General features: G+C 37.6%; 1 protein-coding gene and 1 pseudogene across 3 annotated transcripts in view; both read left to right on the top strand.

The window, feature by feature from the left end:
• The window catches only part of KCNQ5 (potassium voltage-gated channel subfamily Q member 5), a 597308-nt gene that overhangs the window by 438035 nt on the left and 132599 nt on the right, over positions 1–26674 (top strand). For all 3 annotated transcript variants that reach the window (XM_032153280.2, XM_032153268.2, XM_032153291.2), the window contains exons 4-5: positions 25821–25996; positions 26258–26383. In XM_032153280.2, the coding sequence (XP_032009171.1) occupies positions 25821–25996; positions 26258–26383 (302 nt within the window). The remainder of the gene's footprint in view (positions 1–25820; positions 25997–26257; positions 26384–26674) is intronic.
• LOC116468966 (phosphoglycerate mutase 1-like) lies at positions 398–1231 on the top strand (annotated as a pseudogene).

The raw sequence follows: 26674 nt of genomic DNA, 5'->3' as shown, positions 1-26674 counted from the left end.
AAGCTTTTGATAAAGTTCAACATCCCTTCATGTTAAAAACCCTCAACAAACTAGGCACTGAAGGAACGTACTTCAAAATAATAAGAGCCATCTATGAGAAACCCACAGCCAACATCATATTGAATGGGCAAAAGCTGGAAGCATTCTTATTAAACACCAGAACAAAACAAGGATGTCCTCTCTCACCAGTCCTTTTCAACATGGTACTGGAAGTCCTAGCCCGAGCAATCAGGCAAGAGAAAGATATAAAAGCCATCTGAATAGAGGGGAAGTCAAACTGTCCCTGATTCCAGTCAGTATGATTCTATGCCTAGAAAACCCCATAATCTCTGCTCCAAAGCTCCTTGGTTTGATAAACAACTTCAGCAAAGCTTCAGGATACAAAGTCAATGTACAAAAATCAGTAGAATCCCTATGCACCAACAACATCCAAGCTGAGAGCCAAATCAAGAATGCTATCCCCCAAGCCTGCCACCATGGCCACCTACAAACTGGTGCAGATCCGGCACAGCGAGAGTGTGTGGAACCTGGAGAACCACTTCAGCGGCTGGTACGATACCGTCCTGAGCCCTGCGGGCCATGAGGAGGCAAAGCAGGCGCTGCGAGATGCTGGCTATGAGTTTGACATCTGCTTCACCTCAGTGCAGAAGAGAGTGATCCGACCTTCTGGACAGTGCTAGATGCCGTTGTTCAGATGTGGCTGCCAATAGTGAGGACTTGGCGCCTCAATGAGCAGCACTATGGGGCTCTAACCGGTCTCAATAAAGCAGAAACTGCTGCAAAACATGGTGAGGCCCAGGTGAAGATCTGCAGGTGCTCCTATGATGTCCCACCACCTCCGATGGAGCCCTACCATCCTTTCTACAGCAACATCAGTAAGGATCACAGGTATGCAGACCTCACAGAAAATCTCCTACCCTCCTGTGAGTGTCTGAAGGACACGATTGCCAGAGCTCTGCCCTTCTGGAATGAAGAAATATTTCCCCAGATCAAGCAGGGGAAACGGGTACTGATTGCAGCCCATGGCAACAGCCTCTGGGGTATTGTCAAGCATCTGAAGGGTCTCTCTGAAGAGGCTATCATGGAGCCGAACCTGCCAACTGGCATTCCCATTGTCTATAAATTGGACAAGAACTTGAAGCCCATCAAGCCCACGCAGTTCCTGGGGGATGAAGAGACCATATGCAAAGCCATGGAAGTTGTGGCTGCCCAGGACAAAGCCAAGAAGTGAAGACCAGCAAACAGTCTACTGTCCCTAGGAGCACCCTCTTGCCCATTGCATCCATCTGCCCCTCCCTCCTGCACATGTCACACTGACCACATCTGTAGACATCTTGAGTTGCAGCTGCAGATGGGGACCGGTGGCTCCCATTTTCATTTTAGCCATTTTGTCTTCTGCACCCACTCCCTTCATACATTCTAGTCAGAATAGCACTTCTAGGGCACAGGTTCTCAGTCTAAGCTTTGGAAAAGCCCCCCTTATCCAAGAGAGTTCAAAGGTAGTGACTTGGGTTTTTGCAAGTGCTTTGTTTACTAAGGACTTGTGAGGGGGAACCATGCTGAGCTACCACCAATGAGGAGAAGCAAGAGAGCCTGTCTGCCCCCAGGAGCTAGTCCTGTGCTCGTCTGTAGTCAGGCCACTGCCTGGGAGCTCTAGTCATCCTAGTGGAAGATGAATGTAACCTGCATGGTGATGTGACAACTGTTTCCTCCCTGACCCCAGAGGAACTGGCTCTAGAAGGTTGGGATCAATCCTGAATTTAGTTTATGTGTTACGTTTACTTTTATTTAAAAAAAAAAAAAAGTTTAGTGTATATAAATAATACAAAACAATAACCCTTCTAAGGGTTTCTCTTGGTGGTTGAAATAGTCCCACATGTGGTCGTCAGAAAATAAGCCATTCCTCATACCAATATGGGATGAGCTCCTTGACCTCTGAGGGGCAGGAGTGCTTCATGCTGTGTGTTTTAGAATCCCTCTCCACCTTGTTTCATGGCAGTGAAATGCCTCTTGATCCTCTCCAAGTGTGTTTTTCACTGATTTCTGAAACATGCTGTAGTTGCTTGGCCCTGCCACATGGGTCTAGGGTTCATTTGAGCATAACTGTACTAAATCCTTTTTCCAGATCAGTATAATAAAGGAGTGATGTGCAATAAAAAAAAAAGAATGCCATCCCATGCACACCAGTTGGAATGGCGATCATTAAAAAGTCAGGAAAAAACAGGTGCTGGAGAAGATGTGGAGAAATAAGAACATTTTTACACTGTTGGTGGGACTGTAAACTAGTTCAACCATTGTGGAAGTCAGTGTGGCGATTCCTCAAGGATCTAGAACTAGAAATGCCATTTGACCCAGCCATCCCATTACTGGGTATATACTCAAAGGATTATAAATCATGCTGCTATAAAGACACATGCACATGTATGTTTATTGCAGCACTATTCACAATAGCAAAGACTTGGAACCAACCCAAAAGTCCATCAATGATAGACTGGATTAAGAAAATGTGGCACATATACACCATGGAATACTATGCAGCCATAAAAAAGGATGAGTTCATGTCCTTTGCAGGGACATGGATGAAGCTGGAAACCATCATTCTGAGCAAACTATCACAAGGACAGAAAACCAAACACCGCATGTTCTCACTCATAGGTGGGAATTGAACAGTAAGAACACTTGGATGCAGGGCAGGGAACATCACACACCGGGGCCTGTCATGGGGTGGGGGGGAAGCAGGGAGGGACAACATTAGGAGATATACCTAATGTAAATGACGAGTTAATGGGTGCAGCACACCAACATGGCACATGTATACATATGTAACAAATCTGCACGTTGTGCACATGTACCCTAGAACTTAAAGTATAATAAAAAATAAATAAATAAATAAAAATTTAAAAAATAAAATGAATAAAATACATAGAAATACAGCTAACCAGGTAGGTGAAAGATCTCTACAACAAGCATTATAAAACACTGCTCAAAGTAATCCAAGATGATATAAATAAAAGGAAAAGCATTCCATGCTCATGGATAGGAAGAAGCAATATTGTTAAAATGGCCATATTGCCTAAAGCAATTTACAGATTCAGTGCCATTCCTATCAAACTACCAGTTCTTCACAGAATTAGAAAAAAAAAACTATTTAAAAATTTGTATGAAACCAAGAAAGAGCCTGAATAGCCAAGGCAATTCTAAGCAAAAACAACAAAGCCAGAGGTATCACATTGTGTGACTTCAATCTATATTACGAGGCTGCAGTAAACACAACAGCATGGTACTGGTACAAAACACATAGACCAATGGAACAGAAGAGATAGCCCAGAAATAATGCCACACACAAACCGTTTGATCTTAAACCTAACAAAAACAAGCAATGGGAAAAGAAATTCCTATTCCATAAATAGTGCTGGGATAACTGGCTAGCCATATGCAGAAGATTGAAATTGGACCCCTTGTTTATACCATATACAAAAATCAACTCAAGATGGGTTAAAGGCTTAAATATAAAACCTAAAACTGGCCGGGCACGGTGGCTCACACCTGTAATCCCAGCACTTTGGGAGGCTGAGGCAGGTGGATCACGAGGTCAGGAGATGGAGACCATCCTGGCTAACACTGTGAAACCCCGTCTCTACTAAAAATACAAAAAGTTAGCTGGGCGAGGTGGCGGGTGCCTGTAGTCCCAGCTACTTGGGAGGCTGAGGCAGGAGAATGGCGTGAACCGGGGAGGCGGAGCTTGCAGTGAGCAGAGATCCCGCCACTGCACTCCAGCCTGGGAGACAGTGAGACCCCATCTCAAAAAAAAAAAAACCTAAAAACCTAAAACTATAAAAACCCTGGAAGATGACCTGGGAAATACCACTCTGGACATAGCACCTGGCAAAGATTTTATGACAAAGACAAAAGCAATTGCAACAAAAACAAAAATTGACTAATTTTGTCAATTAAACTAAAGGGATCTAATTAAACTAAACAGCTTCTGCACAGCAAAAGAAACTATCAACAGAGCGAACAGACAACCTACAGAATAGGAGAAAATATTTGCAAACTATGCATCTGACAAAGGTCTATTATCCAGAATCTGTAAGGAATTTAAACAAATTTACAAGCAAAAAAGCAAACAACCCCATTAAAAAATGGGCAAAGGCCTTGAATGGACACTTTTAAAAGAAGATATACACGTGGCCAACAAACATATAAAAAATGATCAACATTACTAATCTTTAGAGAAATGCAAATCAAAACCGCAATAAGATACCATCTCACAAAAGTCAGAATGGCTATTACTAAAAAGTCAAAAAATAACAGATGCTGGCAAGGTTATGGAGAAAAAGGAATGCTTATATACTGCTGGTGGGAGTGTAAATTAGTTCAGCCGTTGTAGAAAGCCGTTTGGCAATTTCTCAAAGAACTCAAAACGGAATTACCATTTGACCCAGTAATCTCACGATTGGGTTTATTCTCAAAGGAATATAACTCATTCTACCTTAAAGACATATACACTCATATATTCATCACAGCACTATTCACAATAGCAAAGACATGAAATCAACCTACATGCCCGTTGATGGTGGATTGGATAAAGAAAATGTGGTACATATACACCGTAAATACTACACAGCCATAAAAAAGAACAAGATCATGTCTTTTGCAACAACATGGATGAGGCTGGAGGCCATTCTCCTAAGCGAACTAACACAGGAACAGAAAACCAAATACACATGTTCTCACAAGTGAGAGCTGAACATTGAGTTATATGGTCACAAACAAGAGAACAACAGACATGGGAGCCTACTTGAGGATGGAAAGTGGGAGGAGGGAGAGCATAAAAAAACTACCTATCAGGTACTATGCTTTTTACCTGGATGATGAAATAATCTGAACATCAAACCCCCATGATATACAATTCACCTATATAACAAACCTGCACATGTACCACAGAACCTGAAATAAAAGTTTAAAAATAAATCATAAAATAAAATGTTGAAATGCCTAGAATGTTTCATGGCATTAAATAAGAACATGCTGTCTTAAATGACATCTTGTTTTCATAGAAATCATGTTTCTGCTTTTTCTGTTTTTCTATGAAAATTATTTTAATAAGCAGAAGTTGCCAAAATTTATATTTTACCACTTGGGTCAAGAAACAAATGAAAGTATTTCCCATTAAGGAGCAGTTCTTCATGCTGTGATAAATAAATATAAGTATTATGTTTACATAGATGAAGTATAAACAGACCAATTAATGTAAAAAGCCAATACTGTACAAATTCCTGAAGGACCATTATTTAAATCTAACTTTAATTTTTAGAAAGTCCTTATTCAAGCAAACTTTACTGAGACCAATACTAATTATACTTTTCTGCTAAAAGATACAGATAATGACATTAGTTAGAGCCTTAAAGTACTACTCCAATGGAATAAAATATTTAAAATTGCCACCAAGACCCAATGGTGCTTTATAGAGAGTTGGGTCTAATATTCATGGTTCTAATGTGATCTAAAAGGAAGTCATTTGTTCTCCTTAATTCAACACCTCTCAGAAATTGCCCTATTCTTAAAACTATTCTCTAAGACTACTTTTCCTCCAAGACTCTGCCAAATGTCTCTCCTTGGATCTTCCATCATAACCAACAAAAACATTATTTTCTCAAAGTTAGAAACAACCCTGTGTGGCCAAAATATGTGAATCCCAACTTCATTCTCACTCTGGTTGTAAGAAATGCTGGAATAATTAATTACTCATTTGGAAAAAAATTAAGCTGTATCCATATCTATCTTACCAGATTCCAAGATAAACTCGAAATAAATCAAAGATTTAAATTAAATAAGACCATAAAATACTGGGCAGAAGAAATTGGTAAATTCTCTTGGAACCTTGGAATCTGGAAAGATTTTCTAATTATAACTAAAAATACAAAAGTCATAGAAGAAAATATTGATAGAATACATAAAACCAAAGAATACTGTATGATAAACTAAACAGCAAAGTCAAAAGACAAATGTGGAAAAATATTTACAACTCCTACCAAAAAATAGAAGCTCATCACCTTAAATTATAAGGAGCTCTAGAAATCAAGAAAAATCCAACAACCTAACAGAAAATAAAATGGATATGAACAGACTGGTCACAGAATAAGAAATACATATACACCTCTTAAACATACCCAGTCTCACTCATAAAAAAGAAATACAAATGAAAGCATTCTCTCATCTATCAGATTGGCAAAAATCTGCAGTTTGACCACACACTTTATTGATGAGACTGCAAGGAAATAGGCACTCATATGCCACAGGAGTGCAAAGGGGTATCACCCTTATGGAAGAGTGTCAATATCTACCAAAATTACTTAAGCCTTTACTCTTTGACCCAGGAAGTCTACTTCCTAATGATTTCATCAACTTATAGTAAATGTTCACTACAGTGGAATAAACTATTGTACATCCAAACAATAAAATATAGTGAAGACCTTTCTGCACAGCTACAGAAGAATCCCAAGATATATGAAATAAAAGAAAAATGAAATGTAATGCTGCATATATAGTACGCTACTTTTGTGTAAGAAAGGAGAAAAATAAAAGTTTACATTCGTATTGCTTGCATTTGTATAAAGAAACATTGAAATAATTTTTACAAAAAGAAGAGAATAAAAATGTTTAACTGAGGATAGCGAATGGGGACGGCATGAATGGAAACAGGGGTAGGAGCAAGATTTTTCAGCATTTACCTCTTTATGTCATTTTGATGTTTAAAATATAAATATGTTAACTATTCAAAAACTAAATTAAAAGAATTATTGCCTGGCACAGATGAAGTACAGTTTAGATGTTGACTATTATTATTTTTGTATAGCAATATTGGGATGGGTTAGTGGGCTCATATTAGGTACAGTTGTTCCAAATCTACTCACACTCCAGGCACTTTTGTCATTGCAAAGAGGGACAATGCCAAAGATAATTTACCATAGGATTCATGTGCACCTCCTCAGTTCTAGGCTGAAGTGACATAGAATGGCATTTTTAAATCATGAAAAGCTCTATTCTAAAAGGTGCTTTATTATTTGCCTTAATTTGCTCTTCATATATTTCCTTAATTTTAAACTTAGAATTTTAGTTGTACCTTTTCAAAGGATTGCCCAAGAAGATGCAATGAGATGATACATGTAAAGTGCTTAGCTTAATGCCTGGTGTTTAATCAGTACTCCATAACTCTTAGTAGTAGCAAACAGAATCATAAAAGCGATATGTTCAGTGAAGCCTCTAATCAATCCTAGAATCAATACTTACAATCAGAAAAAAATTATCAACTCAGACCGTCTTTGTATGTTTTTATTATTTTTCCTCAAAATATCTTCAATACGGCATTCCTAGAATTTGAGAGTCTGTGTATCTTAAATAAGAATACATTTTATTTTAAGAGGTAAATGGAAGGAGCAAGAACCAAGACAGGTACTTTTTGAGTCTGGAGTCCTTAGATATAATAAATAATTTCAGGAATGGTATGTATGGTACCTAAAGGATGTGGTTTAATTAGAAGGGCTTTTGAAGCTTTCTTGTAGACGGGTTGTTAATTATGGCTTCACCTATGTTTCTCCCGGAAGGCTTCCCTGGCCTCTTAACTAAGTTAATTGTCCCTGCAATGTGCTTCTTGTATTTCTTCTATCATAACATTCATCACTCATGACTGTGGTTACTCGATTCAGCATCTTCTATGCAAACCATCCTTTCAGCCTTGTGCAGACAGAAGGCATCTATCTGGTCCACACCAGCCGTGCCCTTTAATATTATATACACAAGTCCTAGAAGTTTCTGGCCACAATGAATGTGTATTGAATGAATAAAAAATTCAGAAAACGGCAAGCTAGTAAACAGTCACATGAGAAGCGTCATCCCCCGGACCCCCATCACAACCCCTACACACACAAAGTAAAAACAACACAGTCAACATGAGCAAATAGAGGAAAAAAATGTGGCAATTATTCAAGCAATGCAAGGTGAAAAATAGCCCCTTTGCCTCAGTTATCAGAGGTTTTCAAAAGGATATTTTTTGCCTGCATTTTTTAATCTAATTGCTCCAATTATTTTATTTGGTCATGGGAACACGATTATATTTTTTAATAAAGTGCTTAATTTGCATGCATGCTTTGAATTGTAGGTTCTTTTACAGGAGGCCTGTCTACTCCCATATTGCTTTTTTCTCAATTATTTTACTTCTGCCTTTTGCAAAATGTTTTAAATATTTGATTTTAGCCCCTACCACAAACTCCAAATCTGTGCTTGGAATTTGGAGATCAAAGTACTGTAGCTAATCCTTAGGACATTTGCCATTGTGTGACTTAAGAATCCATCTCTTATCAAGTTTCTGTGGTTTTGTGGAGTATTTACTGGTCACAATGTCAAAATGTGCACATCTGAAACTATTTTTGACTTATGCTTGCTTTATACTCTTCCATATTTAGTTAATGGGAAAATATCCAGCTCCTGAAAGGTATTGAACTCGATTAGGCCATCTCCAGTCTCCTTATAAAGGATTCCTAAGTCGTAGTATCACATGTTTTCAATAAACCTTGTTTTTGTTCTCCTTTAAACAGAGCGTGTCTTATTCAAAAAGCTCATGACAGTAGGAAAGGAATTGATAATAAAAAGAAAGTGAGTCCAAAGCAGTATTTTTCCCCATAGCTTTAGGATTTGTTATAAGACAATGTGTTTCACAGCCTGACCTGCAGCTTTGGGAGTTGGTTGCCATGAATTCTGATCCTGTTTCTGGAAGTAATTTATCACATTATCTCGGACAAGTCTCTCTGGGACACTCTTTCTTTCCTTTTAAGCACAGATAAGAGCAGCAATACACTTTGCAGCGTTCATAAACAGCAATACATAAAAGCAAATATGAAATTAGAAAGTTCCAAAAAAACTGCTCTAATCTAGTGCCAGTGAGGGAAAATTTTGGTAAGGATTTTATAAATAAAGATGGGAGTTAGATGCATAATTATATGTGACCTGTTTGGTTAATAATCCCACTGAAATACAGATAGATAGATAGATAGATAGATAGATAGATAGATAGATAGATAGATAGATAGATAGATAGATAGATATAATAGATCTACCCATGGCAACAAGCAAGATTTTCAAAATTATAATGAATGTCAGGTTATTTATTCTTGGCTTGTATTTACTCAAATTCACTCTTTAAAGTGCTATCTTTTTATTCTTCACAGGAGGAAAAGTCTATTTTCACACCCCAGTGTTTATCCCTAAGGATTAGCCAAGTGCCTAAACTGTATCCATTTCATATTTCCAAAAATAGGAAATTGTGCATTGAAAAATATTAAGAGAGCCAGGTGAACCAGGTAATTCTAAATTTTCCCAGATAACACTTAGAATGAATTCCCATCCATAAATGTCCTTTGCTAAGTGACGTTTCATCTCAAGTGGCATCTCCATTGTAACATCCAAGTAACACAGTCTATTCAAAGAACTTCCTGAAGATATCCTTTCAAAAACTTTTAGCAGTAGGTGATGATTAATCATAATCTGTATGTCATCTGAAAATAAGTATCAAGTTTCTTAAAGAAAAATTACATATCCCAACACTTCTAAACATAACTGGCTGCTAAGTTTCAGAGAGTCCATATCATTTAACTGCTTAGAGTAAGTGCAAAAAGGGAGTATTATAAATTAGGTATTGTAGTTTTGCTCTGTGAATTTAAACCCATAATGCCATTGTTTGGCTGTCGATGTTCAAATATTCAAGCTATGACCTTGAATAAGATATCCAAGCATGGAATTTCATCATAGGATGTTGGGATTTCCAGCAGATGTTTCAAATTTGATTATTCATTGGTGGAATCCAAATCTTTTTTTTAAAATCTGCAGTCAAATACTGGTATGGGGTTCTGTTTAGGAATCAAAACTGACTGCAGCTTTGTCATTTGGTATGTGTGAAAATAGGTACTGAAGAAAATTTTAAACATCTGACAATATCAACATGCAAAATTGCTGCTTCTAAAAGCCTGTCTCGAACTTTCTATATAAAAGAACATAATATAAAGCCACTGTATCATTGTCCTAAACCATGTTCCAAAGCATCAGAAAATACACGACTTTTCATCTCTTCGATTTATTGAAAACTGATGGAATTACACCTAGGTAATTTACTCAAGACACTAGAGTATGCCTTAAATAGGATGTACCTCCTACTCATTCATGGTGACTCTCAGGAGACAAATGCTTCCTTCCTGTTTTATAAATACAGAAACACAGCTTCCTTACGTCCTTCAGTCTGTAACCCACATCTGAAATTAAATGTTTGTGATCACACTTTGAAGCAATTTGTTTCAGTAGGTTACTGATATTGCAAGGGATTCGTCCTGTAGCATGAAAAAAAAAAAAAAAAATCTACTACCTGACTCTGCATCCCTGACCTTTCCCCCAGACTCCAGCCCCATTCACCATCTACCAAATGCCTACTAGGCATCTCAAAATTAACATGGCCATAACGGAACAAGTAGTTCTGCCCTTCAAATAGTGCTCCTTTCTCACCTATCCCCAGTGGTATTTCCCCAGCTCAGTAAATGGCACTTTATTCATCCGATTGCTTAGACCAAAAACCCTGAAGTCAGCCTTAGACTCCCTCGTTTGTCTCATCCCACAGTCAGTCCTTCAGCAAGTCTTGGCCTCTCCACCTTCACAATGTGCACCAAATCTAGCTCCTTTACAGCTCCTCCTGACTTTAACCTCACTCATGTAAAGCTGCTCTTACCCTTTGTCCAGACCACAGCAGTGGCTTCTTAACTGGCCTTCCGGCTTCCTCTCTGACATCTGGCTTCCTTTCTGGCATCCAGCCCCCTCCTGGTTGGTTTCCCAAAGGTAACGAAAATGATCTTGTAAAATATACATCTGATCCTGCACTCTGCCAAAAACCCTTCCCCTGCCGCTATCATATAATACTTAGAAGGACATCTAAAGCTATTCCCAAAGCTATTGTGATCTGGCTGGAGCCTTCCCTCACTCCACTCAAGCTAACTTGATCTCCTTGCCTTCCCTTGAACACACTGAACACACTTCCACCTCAAGGTCTTTATGTTTTTTTGCCTGGAACCCTTTTTCCTTAGATATGATCACAGCCACCCCTTCACTTCATTGGGTCTTGGCTCCTCTGAGATGCTTTCCCATTGAGACAACCTAAAATACTAAAAACGGCCAGGCTCGGTGGCTCACACCTATAATCCCAGCACTTTGGGAGGCCAAGGCGGGTGGATCACTTGAGGTCAGGAGTTCGAGACCAGCCTGTCCAATATGTTGAAACCCCATCTCTACCAAAAATACAAAATTAGCCTGGAGTGGTGGTGCATACCTGTAATCCCAACTACTCGGGAAGCTGAGGCAGGAAAATCGCTTGAACCCGAGAGGCGGAGGTTGCAGTGAGCTGAGATCATGCCATTGCACTCCAGCCTGGGTGACAGAGACTGTCTCAAAAATAAAATAAATCTAAAATATTAAAAACATGTTAATTATAAGATGTTTGCTAAATTTTACCTGAATATCAACCATTTGCAAGTAGTTATACTCCCTATTCTTAATAATACTTCTTGGAATTTCACATTAAGATAGAACACCTGCCCCTCTGTGACTCCACCCTCATCCTGCTCTGCACTTCCCCAGGGTTTTTGTCACTACCTAACATTATATTCTGTACTTGTTTATTGCTTTAACATCAGCCTACCCCAGGAGAACATAAGCTCCATGAGGGCAGAAAACTTTTCTGTTTTATTCACTGCTCTATGCTTCATGCTTGGCTTATAGTAGACATGCAACAAAAAATATTTGTCGAATGAACTAACGAATGAATGAATAAATTGCTTAACACTTAATTTGAGAAAAGTCATATCCAAAACACTCCTTCTGATCCTTCCTCGTTCAACCAAGGATACATTTTCGTATCCAAAACGAAAAATGTACCACTTAGAATTTGAGAAGTTCGAAGTTAGAAAGGATCCTTGACACTTGCCAGTTCAATCCAACTATTTTAAAGGTATGGAAACCAGCCCTGAGAGATAAGTGGTGACAAAGCTAGTTAATAGTGAACAGATAATTAAACTAGGCATAGTTCATTGTTCTTTATGCTTCCATGCTTTACATCTCTGTTTCTTTTGAAAGTTCCTTCTGTATACATAAGCAAATATAATGGAACCAGAACATTTCCATTCCTTCTTATCTTGCTGCTCTGTTGGCAATAAAACATCTGGCAAATGATATACATGGGACACTAAAAAAATTATAAATTTCTGCAGAAAAGGGCTCACATTGATAAGGCAGGTTGACCTCTCTGTCTCAATCTGCTGTCCCATTGGGACAACCTAAAATATAAAAAACATGTTAATTATAACATTTTCGCTAAATTTTACCTGAATATCAACTATTTGCACATAGTTATATTCCCGATTCTTGATAATACTTTACTTCTTGGAATATCACATATAAGCCTTTGTTTGACTTTCTACATCCCTGTTTACTAGGCTTTCTATGAAATAAAAGCTACCAAAAGAGAAACATGGGAAAAAATATATATAAGTGCTCTGGAAACAGAAATTAGTTTGATTTTTGGCTCCATTTACCAGCTAAATGACTTTGGATAAGATTCTTGGACTTTCTTAGTATCAAATTACTGATCTAGAAAAGTGAAGGGAAAGGTATATCTATAAAACATTTCTTTTTAGATTGAGAGTTAACATGATACCAGGCACACTAAGGCAGGCTAAAGGCTTTATATGTATTATTTCATTTAATCATCCCAATAGCCCTGTGAGAAAAAGGGATCTATTCCCTATTTGCAGGTGAGGACTCCAAGACTCAGCAAGATTAATAGGCCCAAGGTCACACAACTAAGAAAGGACAGAACTAGAAATACCTGGGCTGTTGCACATGAAGTTTACACTCATAACCTCTGTGCCTCCTTGAAGGGCTATTATGGAGAAACAATGAAATAGAGTCTGTGTACTGAGCATCCCGCACAGCCTCATACATCAGAGGTACTCAATAAATGTTGCCCATTTCTCTTCTGCTTTCCCACCAGTGACTAAATAAATTACCTTGGCCAATGTACTAACCTTTCTAGGCCATAGCTTCTTTTTTAAATAAATTATGGTTCTCTTTTTTCTCATTACAAAAGCAATACATGGCTATTAAAGATCATTTGGACAAAAGATATATATATATATATATAAACTAAAATTTGTACATAATCTTACTACCTAAAGATAATCACCATTAATATGCAAATATATGTATTTATACTATTTATTTTTCTATATAAGAATACATAATCTGGCCAGGTGCAATGACTCACATCCATAATCCCAGCACTTTAGGAGGCCAAGGCTGGTGGATCACTTGAGGTCAGGAGTTCGATACCAGCCTACCCAACATGGTGAAACATCGTCTCTACTAAAAATACAAAAAATAGCTAGGCATGGTGGCGGGTGCCTGTAATCCCAGCTACTGGGGTGGCTGAGGCAGGAGAAACACTTGAATCCCGGAGGTGGAGGTTGCAGTGAGCTGAGATTGCGCCACTGCACTCCAGCCTGGGCAAAAAGAGGGAAACTCCATCTCAAAAAAAAAAAAAAAAAAAAGGCATAATATTTTGGTAGAGCAAAACTGAAATCCTGCTATTCTGCTATGTAATCAATTATTTAAATAATGATGTTTAGAAACATTTTATCTCACAATATTCTTCTAAGACATGATGTTTTGTGGCTGTATCACATTTGTGGTAATAATAATAGTAATAATAAATTAGCTCAAATGTATTGTATGTTAGTATTGTACTGAGATGTTTCACAGTTAACTTATTCAATTCTTACAACCCTACGACATAGGTACCTTTATTATCTACATTTTACAGATAAAGAAACTGAGGCACAGAAAGATTCAGTCACTTAACCAGGTAACCCAGCTATTAAGCAGCAGAGCCAGGATTGGAACTCAGGCACATGGGCACCACAGCCCATGCTCTGGAAGGGATATACCATGTTGTTTTTTATTAATCCATCCTCATTAGAAATCTGTATTGGTTCTCATTTTTTATACTGTTATTAATAGTGTTAGGTATGAGCTGGGAGGAGAAAAAAACAATAGTTTAATAAGTATGCTGCTGCAAACTTTTGTTAACATCTACAATTTTATCATACATCCCTACAGTTTAAATTCCTGAAATAATAGTTATTCACATTGTTAATGGTTTTGTCAAATAATGTCAAATTGCTCCCCCAAAAAATACCATACCAATTTATTCTTACAGAAAATCTTCATCAAATAACTTTTTTTCTCTGCCTTGTCAACATTGACAATTCATTTTCTTAAACTTTGTCAGTTTGATAGACTAAAATGGTACCTTTCTACTATTTTAAATTTCAAAACTAGAAATCGTAAAGAACTTCTTTCTATATATTAATTAGTCATTGTTTCTTCTTCCTAGGATAAATTTGTATATGTGCCTTCTGTCCAATTTTCTACTAGCATGTTTTCTTTGTGTTTTATGTTTATATATTAAAGATATTAATCTTTTGTTCATCATCATATATGTTGCCATTTTTTTCCAGGTTTGTTTTTTGCATTTCAATCTGTGTAGAGTTCTTTTTTAATGTATGGAATTTTTGTGTATTTGTGCCTTCACTTCTCAACTGCAAAATATGGGAGATTAAACTATATTATTTTTAAGACCTTTGAAATTATAAAATTGTATTCTATTTCTTTCCTATTACTATAAACAAATAACTTATCAAGTAAATATCTATCAAATAAGTTTTGAACGTCTACAGTATGATATGTACGGAGCTAGTCACTGAGGTTACAAAAAAAAATAAGCATGTCTGCACGCCATTGGTTTCTTATAGCTTACTATAGAAGAGACCAGCAAGTAAACAGACTACTAGTATAATCATGGGTAATAAGTGTTATGACAGGCGCATACCTCAGACCTCTGGGCACAAGTGGCCTTGACTGGTTGATATCTGTGCTGAGTTCCAGAAGCAAGCAGAAGTTAGCCAGGTAAAGAAGGCAGAAGGGCCTTCCAGGCAGAGCAGCAGCATTTTATAGAGCACTTTGAATGCCAGGTAGCAGAATTTGATCTTTCTTCTACGGATTGGAAGGCCCTTTTTAAATCACAGAGGTAATATAATCATCTTAACATTTTCATGTGGTAGTAGAATACAAAGTGGTTTAGAGAAAGGAGAAACAGGAGAGTGAAAACCAGGCCATACATTGTAGGGACGACCAAGAGAGAAGTCGCGTAGGCCTGAACTAAGGAGGAGACAGGATAAATGGAAGAGAAAATTAGATATGAAACATACTACCGAAGCAGAATCAATAAAAGTAAACCACTCAGTAGATATGAGACGAGGAAGTCAATAAAGAAGGAGATGTTAATCTGTGAATTTAATATGTGGTCTGTATCAGAATTTTGTTGTTTAACTTGATTCATTTATTCTGAAATTCACTTGGGAAAAATAAATAGGTTTACAATAATTGATACTACTTTGAAAAGGAATAACATTAGTGTCACACGAATATAGGAATAAGCAATAACACATAATAGAATCCCAAAATAGGCTTCTCAATAAGTATATGGAAACATTTGGAGAATGACAGAGTTTTTATTTAGATGGTATTGGGAAAATTGACTTTCATATGGGATAAAAAGTAAGATTAGTTCTCTACTTCACCACAGAGACACACAAAAATTCCATTAAAACTAATGATTGTATAAGTTAGAGTAATGCTTAGTTATTATATAAATCTCCAAATTCTAGTAACTAAATAAAGTAGAAGTTTATTTCTTACTTGTGTAATAGTCCAATGAAGGTGTTCTTTGTTTGGGGTTGGGGTATATGGTAAAGGCTCTGTTACATGCAGTCATTCAGGAACCCAGGCTGACAAAGGCACTGCCATCTTCAGCATATGGCTTCTAAGGGCATTCTTAGTATCAAACTGCAACTGACATAGAAAAAGAGAAAGTGATAAGCCATATGTGCTTGCCCTCAAACGGGAAGTGGCATGCATCATTTCCATTCATCTCCGTTAGCTAGAATTAGTCACCTCATCTCCCCCAGAAGCAAGGGGTCCTGGGAAATAAGACCTCTAGATGGGCAACCACTTCTCAGAGACAATGCTGTACCTTAGAAGGGAAGCACATATGTGTGGTAGACAGCTAGCTACCTTTGCCACAAAGACTATTCTGAATAGTAAACATAAGTTCATTAACTAAATAAGCATGTAAGTGTGCCAAAATAAAATATAGGAAAATATTTTTATAATCTTGGTTGGACAAAGTCATTCTAGATAACTTAACTTCTGTGACTTAAAAATGACATCAAATCCAGGAGTCTAAAACAGGAGGGGGATGGTTTTGTTTTTCCTACTGTATTTGCAAAGATTGAAGACTTATAATATCCCAGGTAATATATGAACATGCTTAGAACCATGTCTATCACATAGTGAACAGTAAACGTTAGCTTTTACTAGTACTATTTTTATTATTATTATTAGCATTCCTTTTTATTAGCAAGGAGAGAGAAATAAGTGTTTCCATACATTGTTAGTGAGAATTGGTACCATCATTTTGAAGGCATCTTGATATCAATCACAAATCAAAATATGCCAACAATTCAGTCTCAAGAAATTTAGCCTTGAATTCCTTATCCTAAAAGTAAATGTGCAAGACTATTCCTTTCAGCATCATTTTAATAGCAAAACCAAAAGTAACCTAAAAATTCATTAATAAGTGTCTTAGTCTATTTGTGTTATAATAAAGGAATACACAAAGCTGGGTATTCATAAAGAAAGTAGGTTTATGTGGCTCACAGTTCTGTAGGCTGTACAAAAAGGATGGTGCCTGCATCTGCTCCTGGTGAGAACCTCAGGCTGCCTCCACTCATGGCAGAAAGTGAAGTGGGGCCAACATGTGCTGAGATCACATGGCGAGAGATGAAGCAAGACATAAGTGCCATTTTCTTTTTATTTTTTGTCTTTGGATATTTTTTTTTTGTTATTTTATTCAAGTCTAGATAAGGACAATGAATCCATACATTTTCATGGCGACTGCCACATTTTCTTAATCCAGTCTATCGTTGTTGGACATTTGGGTTGGTTCCAAGTCTTTACTGTTGTGAATAGTGCCACAATAAACATACGTGTGCATGTGTCTTTATAGCAGCATGATTTATAGTCCTTTGGGTATATACCCAGTAATGGGATGGCTGGGTCAAATGGTATTTCTAGTTCTGGATCCATGAGGAATTGCCACACTGACTTCCACAATGGTTGAACTAGTTTACAGTCCCACCAACAGTGTAAAAGTGTTCCTATTTCTCCACATCCTCTCCAGCACCTGTTGTTTCCTGACTTTTTAATGATGTCCATGCTAACTGGTGTGAGATGGTATCTCATTGTGGTTTTGATTTGCATTTCTCTGCTGGCCAGTGATGATGAGCATTTTTTCATGGGTTTTTTGGCTGCATAAATGTCTTCTTTTGAGAAGTGTCGGTTCATGTCCTTTGCCCACTTTTTGATGGGGTTGTTTGCTTTTTTCTTGTAAATTTGTTTGAGTTCATTGTAGATTCTGGATATTAGCCCTTTGTCAGATGAGTAGGTTGGGAAAATTTTCTCCCATTTTGTAGGTTGCCTGTTCACTCTGATGGTAGTTTCTTTTGCTGTGCAGAAGCTCTTTAGTTTAATTAGATCCCATTTGTCAATTTTGGCTTTTGTTGCCATTGCTTTTGGTGTTTTAGACATGAAGTCCTTGCCCATGCCTATGTCCTGAATGGTAATGCCTAGGTTTTCTTCTACAGCTTTTATGGTTTTAGGTCTAACATGTAAGTCTTTAATCCATCTTGAATTAATTTTTGTGTAAGGTGTAAGGAAAGGATCCAGTTTCAGCTTTCTACATATGGCTAGCCAGTTTTCCCAGCACCATTTATTAAATAGGGAATCCTTTCCCCATTTCTTGTTTTTGTCAGGTTTGTCAAAGATCAGATAGTTGTAGATATGCGGTGTTATTTCTGAGAGCTCTGTTCTGTTCCATTGGTCTGTATCTCTGTTTTGGTACCAGTACCATGCTGTTTTGGTTACTGTAACCTTGTAGTATAGTTTGAAGTCAGGTAGCATGATGCCTCCAGCTTTGTTCTTTTGGCTTAGGATTGACTTGGCGATGCGGGCTCTTTTTTGATTCCATATGAACTTTAAAGTAGTTTTTTCCAATTCTGTGAAGAAAGTCATTGGTAGCTTGATGGGGATAGCATTGAATCTATAAATTACCTTGGGCAGTATGGCCATTTCACGATATTGATTCTTCCAACCCATGAGCATGGAATGTTCTTCCATTTGTTTGTATCCTCTTTTATTTCATTGAGCAGTGGTTTGTAGTTCTCCTTGAAGAGGTCCTTCACATCCCTTGTAAGTTGGATTCCTAGGTATTTTATTCTCTTTGAAGCAATTGTGAATGGGAGTTCACTCATGATTTGGCCCTCTGTTTGTCTGTTATTGGTGTATAAGAATGCTTGTGATTTTTGTACATTGATTTTGTATCCTGAGACTTTGCTGAAGTTGCTTATCAGCTTAAGGAGATTTTGGGCTGAGACAATGGGGTTTTCTAGACATGCAATCATGTCATCTGCAAACAGGGACAGTTTGACTTCCTCTTTTCCTAATTGAATACCCTTTATTTTCTTCTCCTGCCTGATTGTCCTGGCCAGAACTTCCAGCACTATGTTGAATAGGAGTGGTGAGAGAGGGCATCCCTGTCTTGTGCCAGTTTTCAAAGGGAATGCTTCCAGTTTTTTCCCATTCACTATGATATTGGCTGTGGGTTTGTCATAGATAGCTCTTATTATTTTGAGATACATCCCATCAATACCTAATTTATTGAGAGTTTTTAGCATGAAGTGTTGTTGAATTTTGTCCAAGGCCTTTTCTGCATCTATTGAGATAATCATGTGGTTTTTGTCTTTGGTTCTGTTTATATGCTGGATTACATTTATTGATTTGCGTATGTTGAACCAGCCTTGCATCCCAGGGATGAAGCCCACTTGATCATGGTGGATAAGCTTTTTGATGTGCTGCTGGATTCGGTTTGCCAGTATTTTATTGAGGATTTTTGCATCAATGTTCATCAAGGATATTGGTCTAAAATTCTCTTTTTTGGTTGTGTCTCTGCCAGGCTTTGGTATCAGGATGATGCTGGCCTCATAAAATGAGTTAGGGAGGATTCCCTCTTTTTCTATTGATTGGAATAGTTTCAGAAGGAATGGTACCAGTTCCTCCTTGTACCTCTGGTACAATTCGGCTGTGAATCCATCTGGTCCTGGACTCTTTTTGATTGCTAAGCTATTGATTATTGCCACAATTTCAGAGCCTGTTATTGGTCTATTCAGAGATTCAGCTTCTTCCTGGTTTAGTCTTGGGAGGGTGTATGTGTCGAGGAATTTATCCATTTCTTCTAGATTTTCTAGTTTATTTGCATAGAGGTGTTTGTAGTATTCTCTGATGGTAGATTGTATTTCTGTGGGATCGGTGGTGATATCCCCTTTATCATTTTTTACTGCATCTATTTGATTCTTCTCTCTTTTCTTCTTTATTAGTCTTGCTAGCAGTCTATCAATTTTGTTGATCTTTTAAAAAAACCAGCTCCTGGATTCATTAATTTTTTGAAGGTTTTTTTGTGTCTCTATTTCCTTCGGTTCTGCTCTGATTTTAGTTATTTCTTGCCTTCTGCTAGCTTCTGAATGTGTTTGCTCTTGCTTTTCTAGTTCTTTTAATTGTGAGAAAGCAGGAAAGATCCAAAATTGACACCCTAACAGCACAATTAACAACCAATTCTTTTTTTTTTTTTTTTTTTTGAGATGGAGTCTCACTTTGTCGCCCAGGCTGGAGTGCAGTGGCGCTATCTTGGCTCACTACAAGCCCCACCTCTCGGGTTCATGCCATTCTCCTGCCTCAGCCTCCCGAGTAGCTGGGACTACAGGGGCCCACCACCACGCCCGGCTAGTTTTTTGTATTTTTAGTAGAGACGGGGTTTCACCGTGTTAGCCAGGATGATCTCGATCTCCTGACCTCGTGATCCGCCCATCTCGGCCTCCCAAAGTGCTGGCATTACAGGCGTGAGCCACCGCGCCCAGCCAACAACCAATTCTTAAGGGATCTGACAGAGCCAGAACTCAGTCATTACTTCAAGGACGATACCAAGCCATTCATGAGCGATCCTCCCCCATGACCCAAACACCTCCCATTAGGTTTCACCTCTAACACTGGGGATCACATTTTTTCAACATGACATTTGGAGGTCAAATATCCAAACTATAGCATAAGTAATTGGTTAATTAAATAAATTAGTGTCCTACCTTCTACATATTTGTATTGTTTTGATATTTTACTTTATAACTTTAAAATGTATATTTTATTAAAATTATTCAAAATTTAGCTTATAGTGAGGCCACTAGAATAATTCAAAAAACTGGAACAAAAAAATGTGGTGGGAGAGAGGGATATAAACATTAAGAACATTGTATTTGTTGTACTTCTGATTGTCTCAGAGAGAACAAGATGAAGTGAGTTTAAAGGGAAAGAGGTAAATTTATGTTAGTTATTAGGGAAAACTTTCTGAGACTATAGAATAACTTTTAATTTACAAAAATTTTAAAAGCCTGAAGTCTCCAGACAGTTTCTAGAAGTCAAGATATACCCTCTTTGTGGCTTACTTACCTGGAGAGAATTTATCTGTCCTTATAACTACTAGTTTGAAAGTGTTCAACCATGCTTTGTTTGATCCAGATGATTTAGTTTTCATTGTGCTTTTACATTGAGCCATGTTGTAGTTTCTAATACATGCATTATGCAGTGTAATTGTAGCAACAAAACACAGTCCATCAGGTTCAGATGTACAATTGGCCTTGCTCTAACCCAATCCTTGAGTTCACAATAGGGAAGCTTTGGAGGTAAATAATGAAGGCTTTTTGGTATTTCAGTGACTAACACCTTTTAGACAGGGTCCATGGTGATCAATTCATATTGATTTTGCTGACTAAATAATACTTGAGCAAAGTTCCAGTGGCATCTAAAAATAAGCTCTTTCACAGTCCTTATGTGTCTTAAATATCATTATAGTATTTATTTTGTTCAAATCTTTGCAGTCACCTCAAATTTCAAGAATTCATGTGTAAATCATTCTAAGTGATGCAGTAAATTAGTGAACCTACTTCCTAATACCTTGTAAACCTGTATTTCACATTTCTACTAGGCTGCTTATAATCAATAGCTCTTTCTTCACTACTTCCCAACTTGTTCTAATTTGTTTCCTTTGAGAGAGGTAGATTTTAAGAGTTCTGGATTACATGCTTTTTTTTTTTCATGCGACTTAGAGCTCCTCCTTGTTTATTAGCAGTTCTATTTCTTTCTCTAGCCCCATTTTCTCTTGAAGCAGCCATAAAAGTGCCATCTGTTTTTCAGCATCTTTTTATTTCTGCTTTCTCCTCCCTGCGCTTTTCTCTTCTCTGAATGCTGTATGCAATAACAATTTATTCCTGATTTATTATCCACCTGCTTTCATAGCCTCCCCCTTTCTGTTCCTCCTCCATCCCTATCCCACCCTGGATGGAGTGGTATACCATAATTCTTAAGGACACAGCTTTGGAGTCAAGTAAGGGCCAGCTCAACCACTTATGCATGTTAGTGACTTGACCACTATGAGCCTCAATTTCTTCATTTATAAGAAAGAGAAGGTTATAATACCATCTACTACATAGGGTGGCTTGAAGAATTAAATAAAATAATGTACATCAGGGTTTCTCAGCCTTGGCACTATTGACATTTGGGGCTGAGGCATTCTTTGTTCTGGAGGCTGTCCTGGGCATTGTAGGATGGTTAGCAGCAACCCTAGTCTCTACCACTGGATGCTCATAGCAACCCCCTTCCCAGCTATGACAATGCAAAAATGTCCCAGGGAGACAAAATTGTCCCCATTCGGAATCACTGACATATATAAAACATTTAGTACAGTGCCTGGTACATAGTAGGGACTTGAACAATAATTGTGATGGATGGATGGTCGGATGAATGATTGAATATTCATTTTTAACACAAGTGTCTAATATAATTCTTGACAGTCAATTAACTACTTAATACATAAATGGATAAACAAATGAACCTGAAGCCAGTGAGCTTCAAGGGCTGCCCATAGTTTCTACCTTAGATAACCAAAATGTGTTATCTTCACTAAAAACAAGCTTCCTATGTTTCAAAAAATATTTTAGACAATTAACTAACTGCACAGCTTAAGCTACTCCCCCAATTTAATATATATGCATATACTTTAAATAATAGGGAGATTTTAAAATAAACTCTAATGGATGATAGCTATAACAATTATGTTGCTGTAGAATTCAGTGCTAAAAATTGAAGTGATCCTTTGATTAACCTGAGTATTTTAGGTTGATATCCCAGTCGGTAAGACATTGATGTGGTGAGAGAACAAAGCTCAGCCAACTTTTAAGTGTTTTTCAATCTAATTTATCTTATATAAGTATTTATTGAGTGCCTACTATGTTTCAGGCACTGTTCTAGGTACTCAGGATACATTTGTGAACAAAACAATGATCCAACACTGTGGAACCACCATTCTATGAAATAGTAGATCACAAAAATAATAAATACATAAATAGAAATAAAAATAAAGACTACTCATAACTTGTAAAATACTAGCCTAGGAAATAGTCTAGGTGGTACTGACAGCAAAATTCCAGTGGATGACTGTAACCCAACCAGAAACATTTTTGTGACTGCACTCACTGTTTGCCATTTGGTTGCTCATCTATGATTTCAGTTTACTGAACTCTAACTTTCTCGTCTGATCTGAATTACAATGAGGGTATTAAATCAAATCTGTGGTTACCTTTGCATATTTCGGAACTTCAAACTTTAGATTGTGATTCACTGTGTGCATAATTTTTAAATTGTCTCAAATCAACAATCTTTCTCTTACTTTTCTAGGTTTTCTCTAATGAACTAACTTTATAGCATACTTTTTGTGCTGTAGTCTAGCAAACCGATAGCTGAGTTTTTTAAAAAATGAATACAGTATATGCTTTTTCTGCATCACTTTTTTCATCTGTAAAATGGGATCTGTGGGATACCTAACACATAAAGTCATTATAAGGATTAAATAAGGTAATGTTTATTAAAAAAAAAAAAAACCTTAGAACTAAAGAAAATGCCAAGCACATAGTAGGTTTTAAGTGTAGTATTTTCTGCACCCCTACTAGCCATGTGCTTATTTCTAGTATTTTCAATATTTTAGCATAGTAAATGAGGTAGTGTATCTTTTTCTTTTCTTTCTACACTTGGAAGAAAGCAGGATTACAATGAAATAAAAACAAAATGTATATACAACAGGGTCATATAAGTAATGTCTGTTTGTGAACCACTAGTCTCAGGAGTAAATCCCTCAACATGATGAAAACCAAGAGATGTGTTTGCACATAACTCTTTTTATAAAGTTTTTTTAATCGCAAAGACATAGTCATTGTTATAAACTTCCGACATACAGAAATTAACAATTTACAAAGTGAAAAGCCCCTTTATGCATATATTCACTCCAGCTCACTCCCTTTAGAAATAATTAATAGTAATAATCAGTGTATAGTCTCACTTTTTTTTTTTTTTTGAGACGCAGTCTTGCTCTGTCGCTAGGCTGGAGTGCAGTGGCACGATCTTGGCTCACTGCAACCTCCGCCTCCTGGGCTCAAGGGATTCTCATGCCTCAGCCTTCCGAGTAGCTGGGATTACAGGCACGTGCCACCACACCCAGCTAATTTTTGTATTTTTAGTAGAGACAGGGTTTCACCATGTTGGCCAGCATGGTCTCGATCTCCTGACCTCATGATCCACCCACCTTGTCCTCCCAAAGTGCTGGGATTACAGGTGTGAGCCACTGCACCCAGCCTAGTCTCAAATTTTTTTCCTAGTCATACACTAATATATATTTCTATTAAAATAAAATCACATTGTACATACTGTTTTGCAACTGGCCTTTATTCACTCAAAATATGTCTTTGGTGTCAGTGTCAACACATTTAGTTCCTTCTTGTCTCCAACAGCTGCCAAGAGTGGTAACTCTCTTTGGCTTCTGGGTACTTACCCACGAAAGCACATGCATTTAGAACTGGTGGAAAAAGTCCTTCAGGGCGGGCACTAGTGGCTCACACCTGTAATCTCAACTCTTTGGGAGGCCAAAGCTGGCAGATGATGTGAGCTCACGAGTTCGAGACCAGCCTGGGCAACATAGCAATACCCCATCTCTACCAAAAAAATACAAAAATTAGCCAGGCATGTTGGTGCACATCTGTAGTCCTAGCTCCTTGGGAGGCTGAGGTGGGACACAGAGGTTGCAGTGAGCAGAGCTCATGCCACTGCACTCCAGCCTGGGTGATAGAGTGAGACCCTGTCAAAGGTTGGAAAGAAGGAAGAAAGGAGAGGAGAGGAGAGGAGAGGAGAGGAGAGGAGAGGAAAAGAAGCCCTTTGGCTGAAACTTTCACTGCCAACAACTGACCCCCCTCTCTCTCAAAGCACTGACCCAAAAAGGGGCACCAGCAGAGAGGCTCAGAAGATCTTCTCAGTCCACACCAGGAGACCAGACCTTTCTCAGCTCAGGGAGAAGGATGAGCTGAATGAGGAATACTCACTCATACAGCAGTTAATCCAGAGGATAACAGAAACATTACAAATGTGACACCCTTGAAATGGAACTCCTCTTTGGAGTGTGGAAGCCCAGTCATGTGCAACCCACTTGGAGCAGGAAGGAAATTGTATTTGAGGATGTTAAAGTCAAGCTAACTTTTATTAAAATTGCCACAGGAGGCCATTCATCCCCACTTCACTTACCCCATTTCAAAGCCTACTTCCTGTCACTCAGATGTTTACTTATGGAGTCATTAAGTTTTCTTTTATCTTTTCTATGCTTTCATCAGATGCTCTTTTTCTCTTTTTTGCTTAAAAAGGGCAGATTTTTTCAGCCAAATGTCAATATGTCAAACATTAAGTATTCATTCCCTTGCAATGCACAGTGTTTATACTTACATACCCTATTATAACAAATGTAATATTATTTAATTATGCAGCAAACTTACACATAATTTGTGAACCAGGTCTAAAGAACATACAGGAAGCATAGAGTATGCAGCTTAGTTGAGGCCTTTGTTAAACAATATGCAAAGTTGCAGGTGCCACATTAGGGAATTTTGGGGGAAAGGAAATGCAAACTTATTTGGCAGGAAAACAAGAGAAATGATTATATCTCACAGCACTTTCACGGCTGGACACATTTACATGCCTCTGTCACATCACCCAGAAGCTGTGGTGTTGAGGGCTGAGGCAGGAGCTCCTTTTGCCACAGGAAAAAGGATGAAACCAGGGACATTGTGAAAGGTTGCCCCAAAGTCTTAAGGCTCCCTGAAACCTTGGGTTTTTTTAACACCATTGTCCAATCTGTTGAAGGTTAAATAATATGTTGTTCAAAATTGCATAGGTAAAGCGCAGAATGGCCAAAGGGTCAGAGCTACAGCAATAGGTAGGTCCCATTCTCTGCCTTTTCATTCTTCAGTCTTCAGAAGTGCCACAGAGGCCGAGTGGCACTAGGCACAGCTGGGAATCAAGATCTGTTTATCTGTACCTTAAATAGGTCAAAGTGAACCTTTTGGAAATATTGTTTTGGTAAATGAAAATTCCTGGTCATGCTAACTGTGCCTGTTTCGACCTGTTTCTTTCAGATACCATTGTTCTTATCGCTTCAATAGCAGTTGTTTCTGCAAAAACTCAGGGTAATATTTTTGCCACGTCTGCACTCAGAAGTCTCCGTTTCCTACAGATCCTCCGCATGGTGCGCATGGACCGAAGGGGAGGCACTTGGAAATTACTGGGTTCAGTGGTTTATGCTCACAGCAAGGTAAGATTGCTCTCTGAATTTAAAAACACAATGTTTGAAACTTTTTCATTGATTGCTGTAATATTTAATAAACCTGTCACAAGAAAACAGTCATTGCAGAAATTGGTTAAAACAATTTTGGGACATGATGTACAATGGATTATTTAAGAGCCATCATAAATATCCAAGAAGTAGTAAAGTGAATAGAATCATCATAGAATTCTTTTTTCCTTTTTCAAAGATTTCCCACCTCTAAAAATCTTTCATTCCTTTTATATCTAGGAATTAATCACAGCTTGGTACATTGGATTTTTGGTTCTTATTTTTTCATCTTTCCTTGTCTATCTGGTGGAAAAGGATGCCAATAAAGAATTTTCTACATATGCAGATGCTCTCTGGTGGGGCACAGTAAGTATAAAAATACGTTTTTTATTTATTGGATGTCGTGAATTTTTTTTTTAATACAATGTAATGGTTCCTATGGATGGTTTAAATAAAAATATCAACTTGAGAAAGAGAGTTATGTGGAAAATAAATACTACTTATTATTGTCTAAAGGCTTTCCACATCTTTTTAGGCCAACTAAGTTATCTTGTAAACCATCATTAATATTTCTTGAGTGCTAGATTGTTGCCAAAATTAAAAATATATAAAATATATAAATATATATCATTTTTAATGGTGATTAAAACATTGATA

This window comes from Hylobates moloch, unplaced genomic scaffold, assembly GCF_009828535.3.
Source record: "Hylobates moloch isolate HMO894 unplaced genomic scaffold, HMol_V3 SCAFFOLD_2, whole genome shotgun sequence".
Lineage (NCBI taxonomy): Eukaryota > Metazoa > Chordata > Mammalia > Primates > Hylobatidae > Hylobates > Hylobates moloch.
Note: the sequence above shows the minus strand (reverse complement) of the source record. Positions and strands in the feature narration are given on the sequence as shown.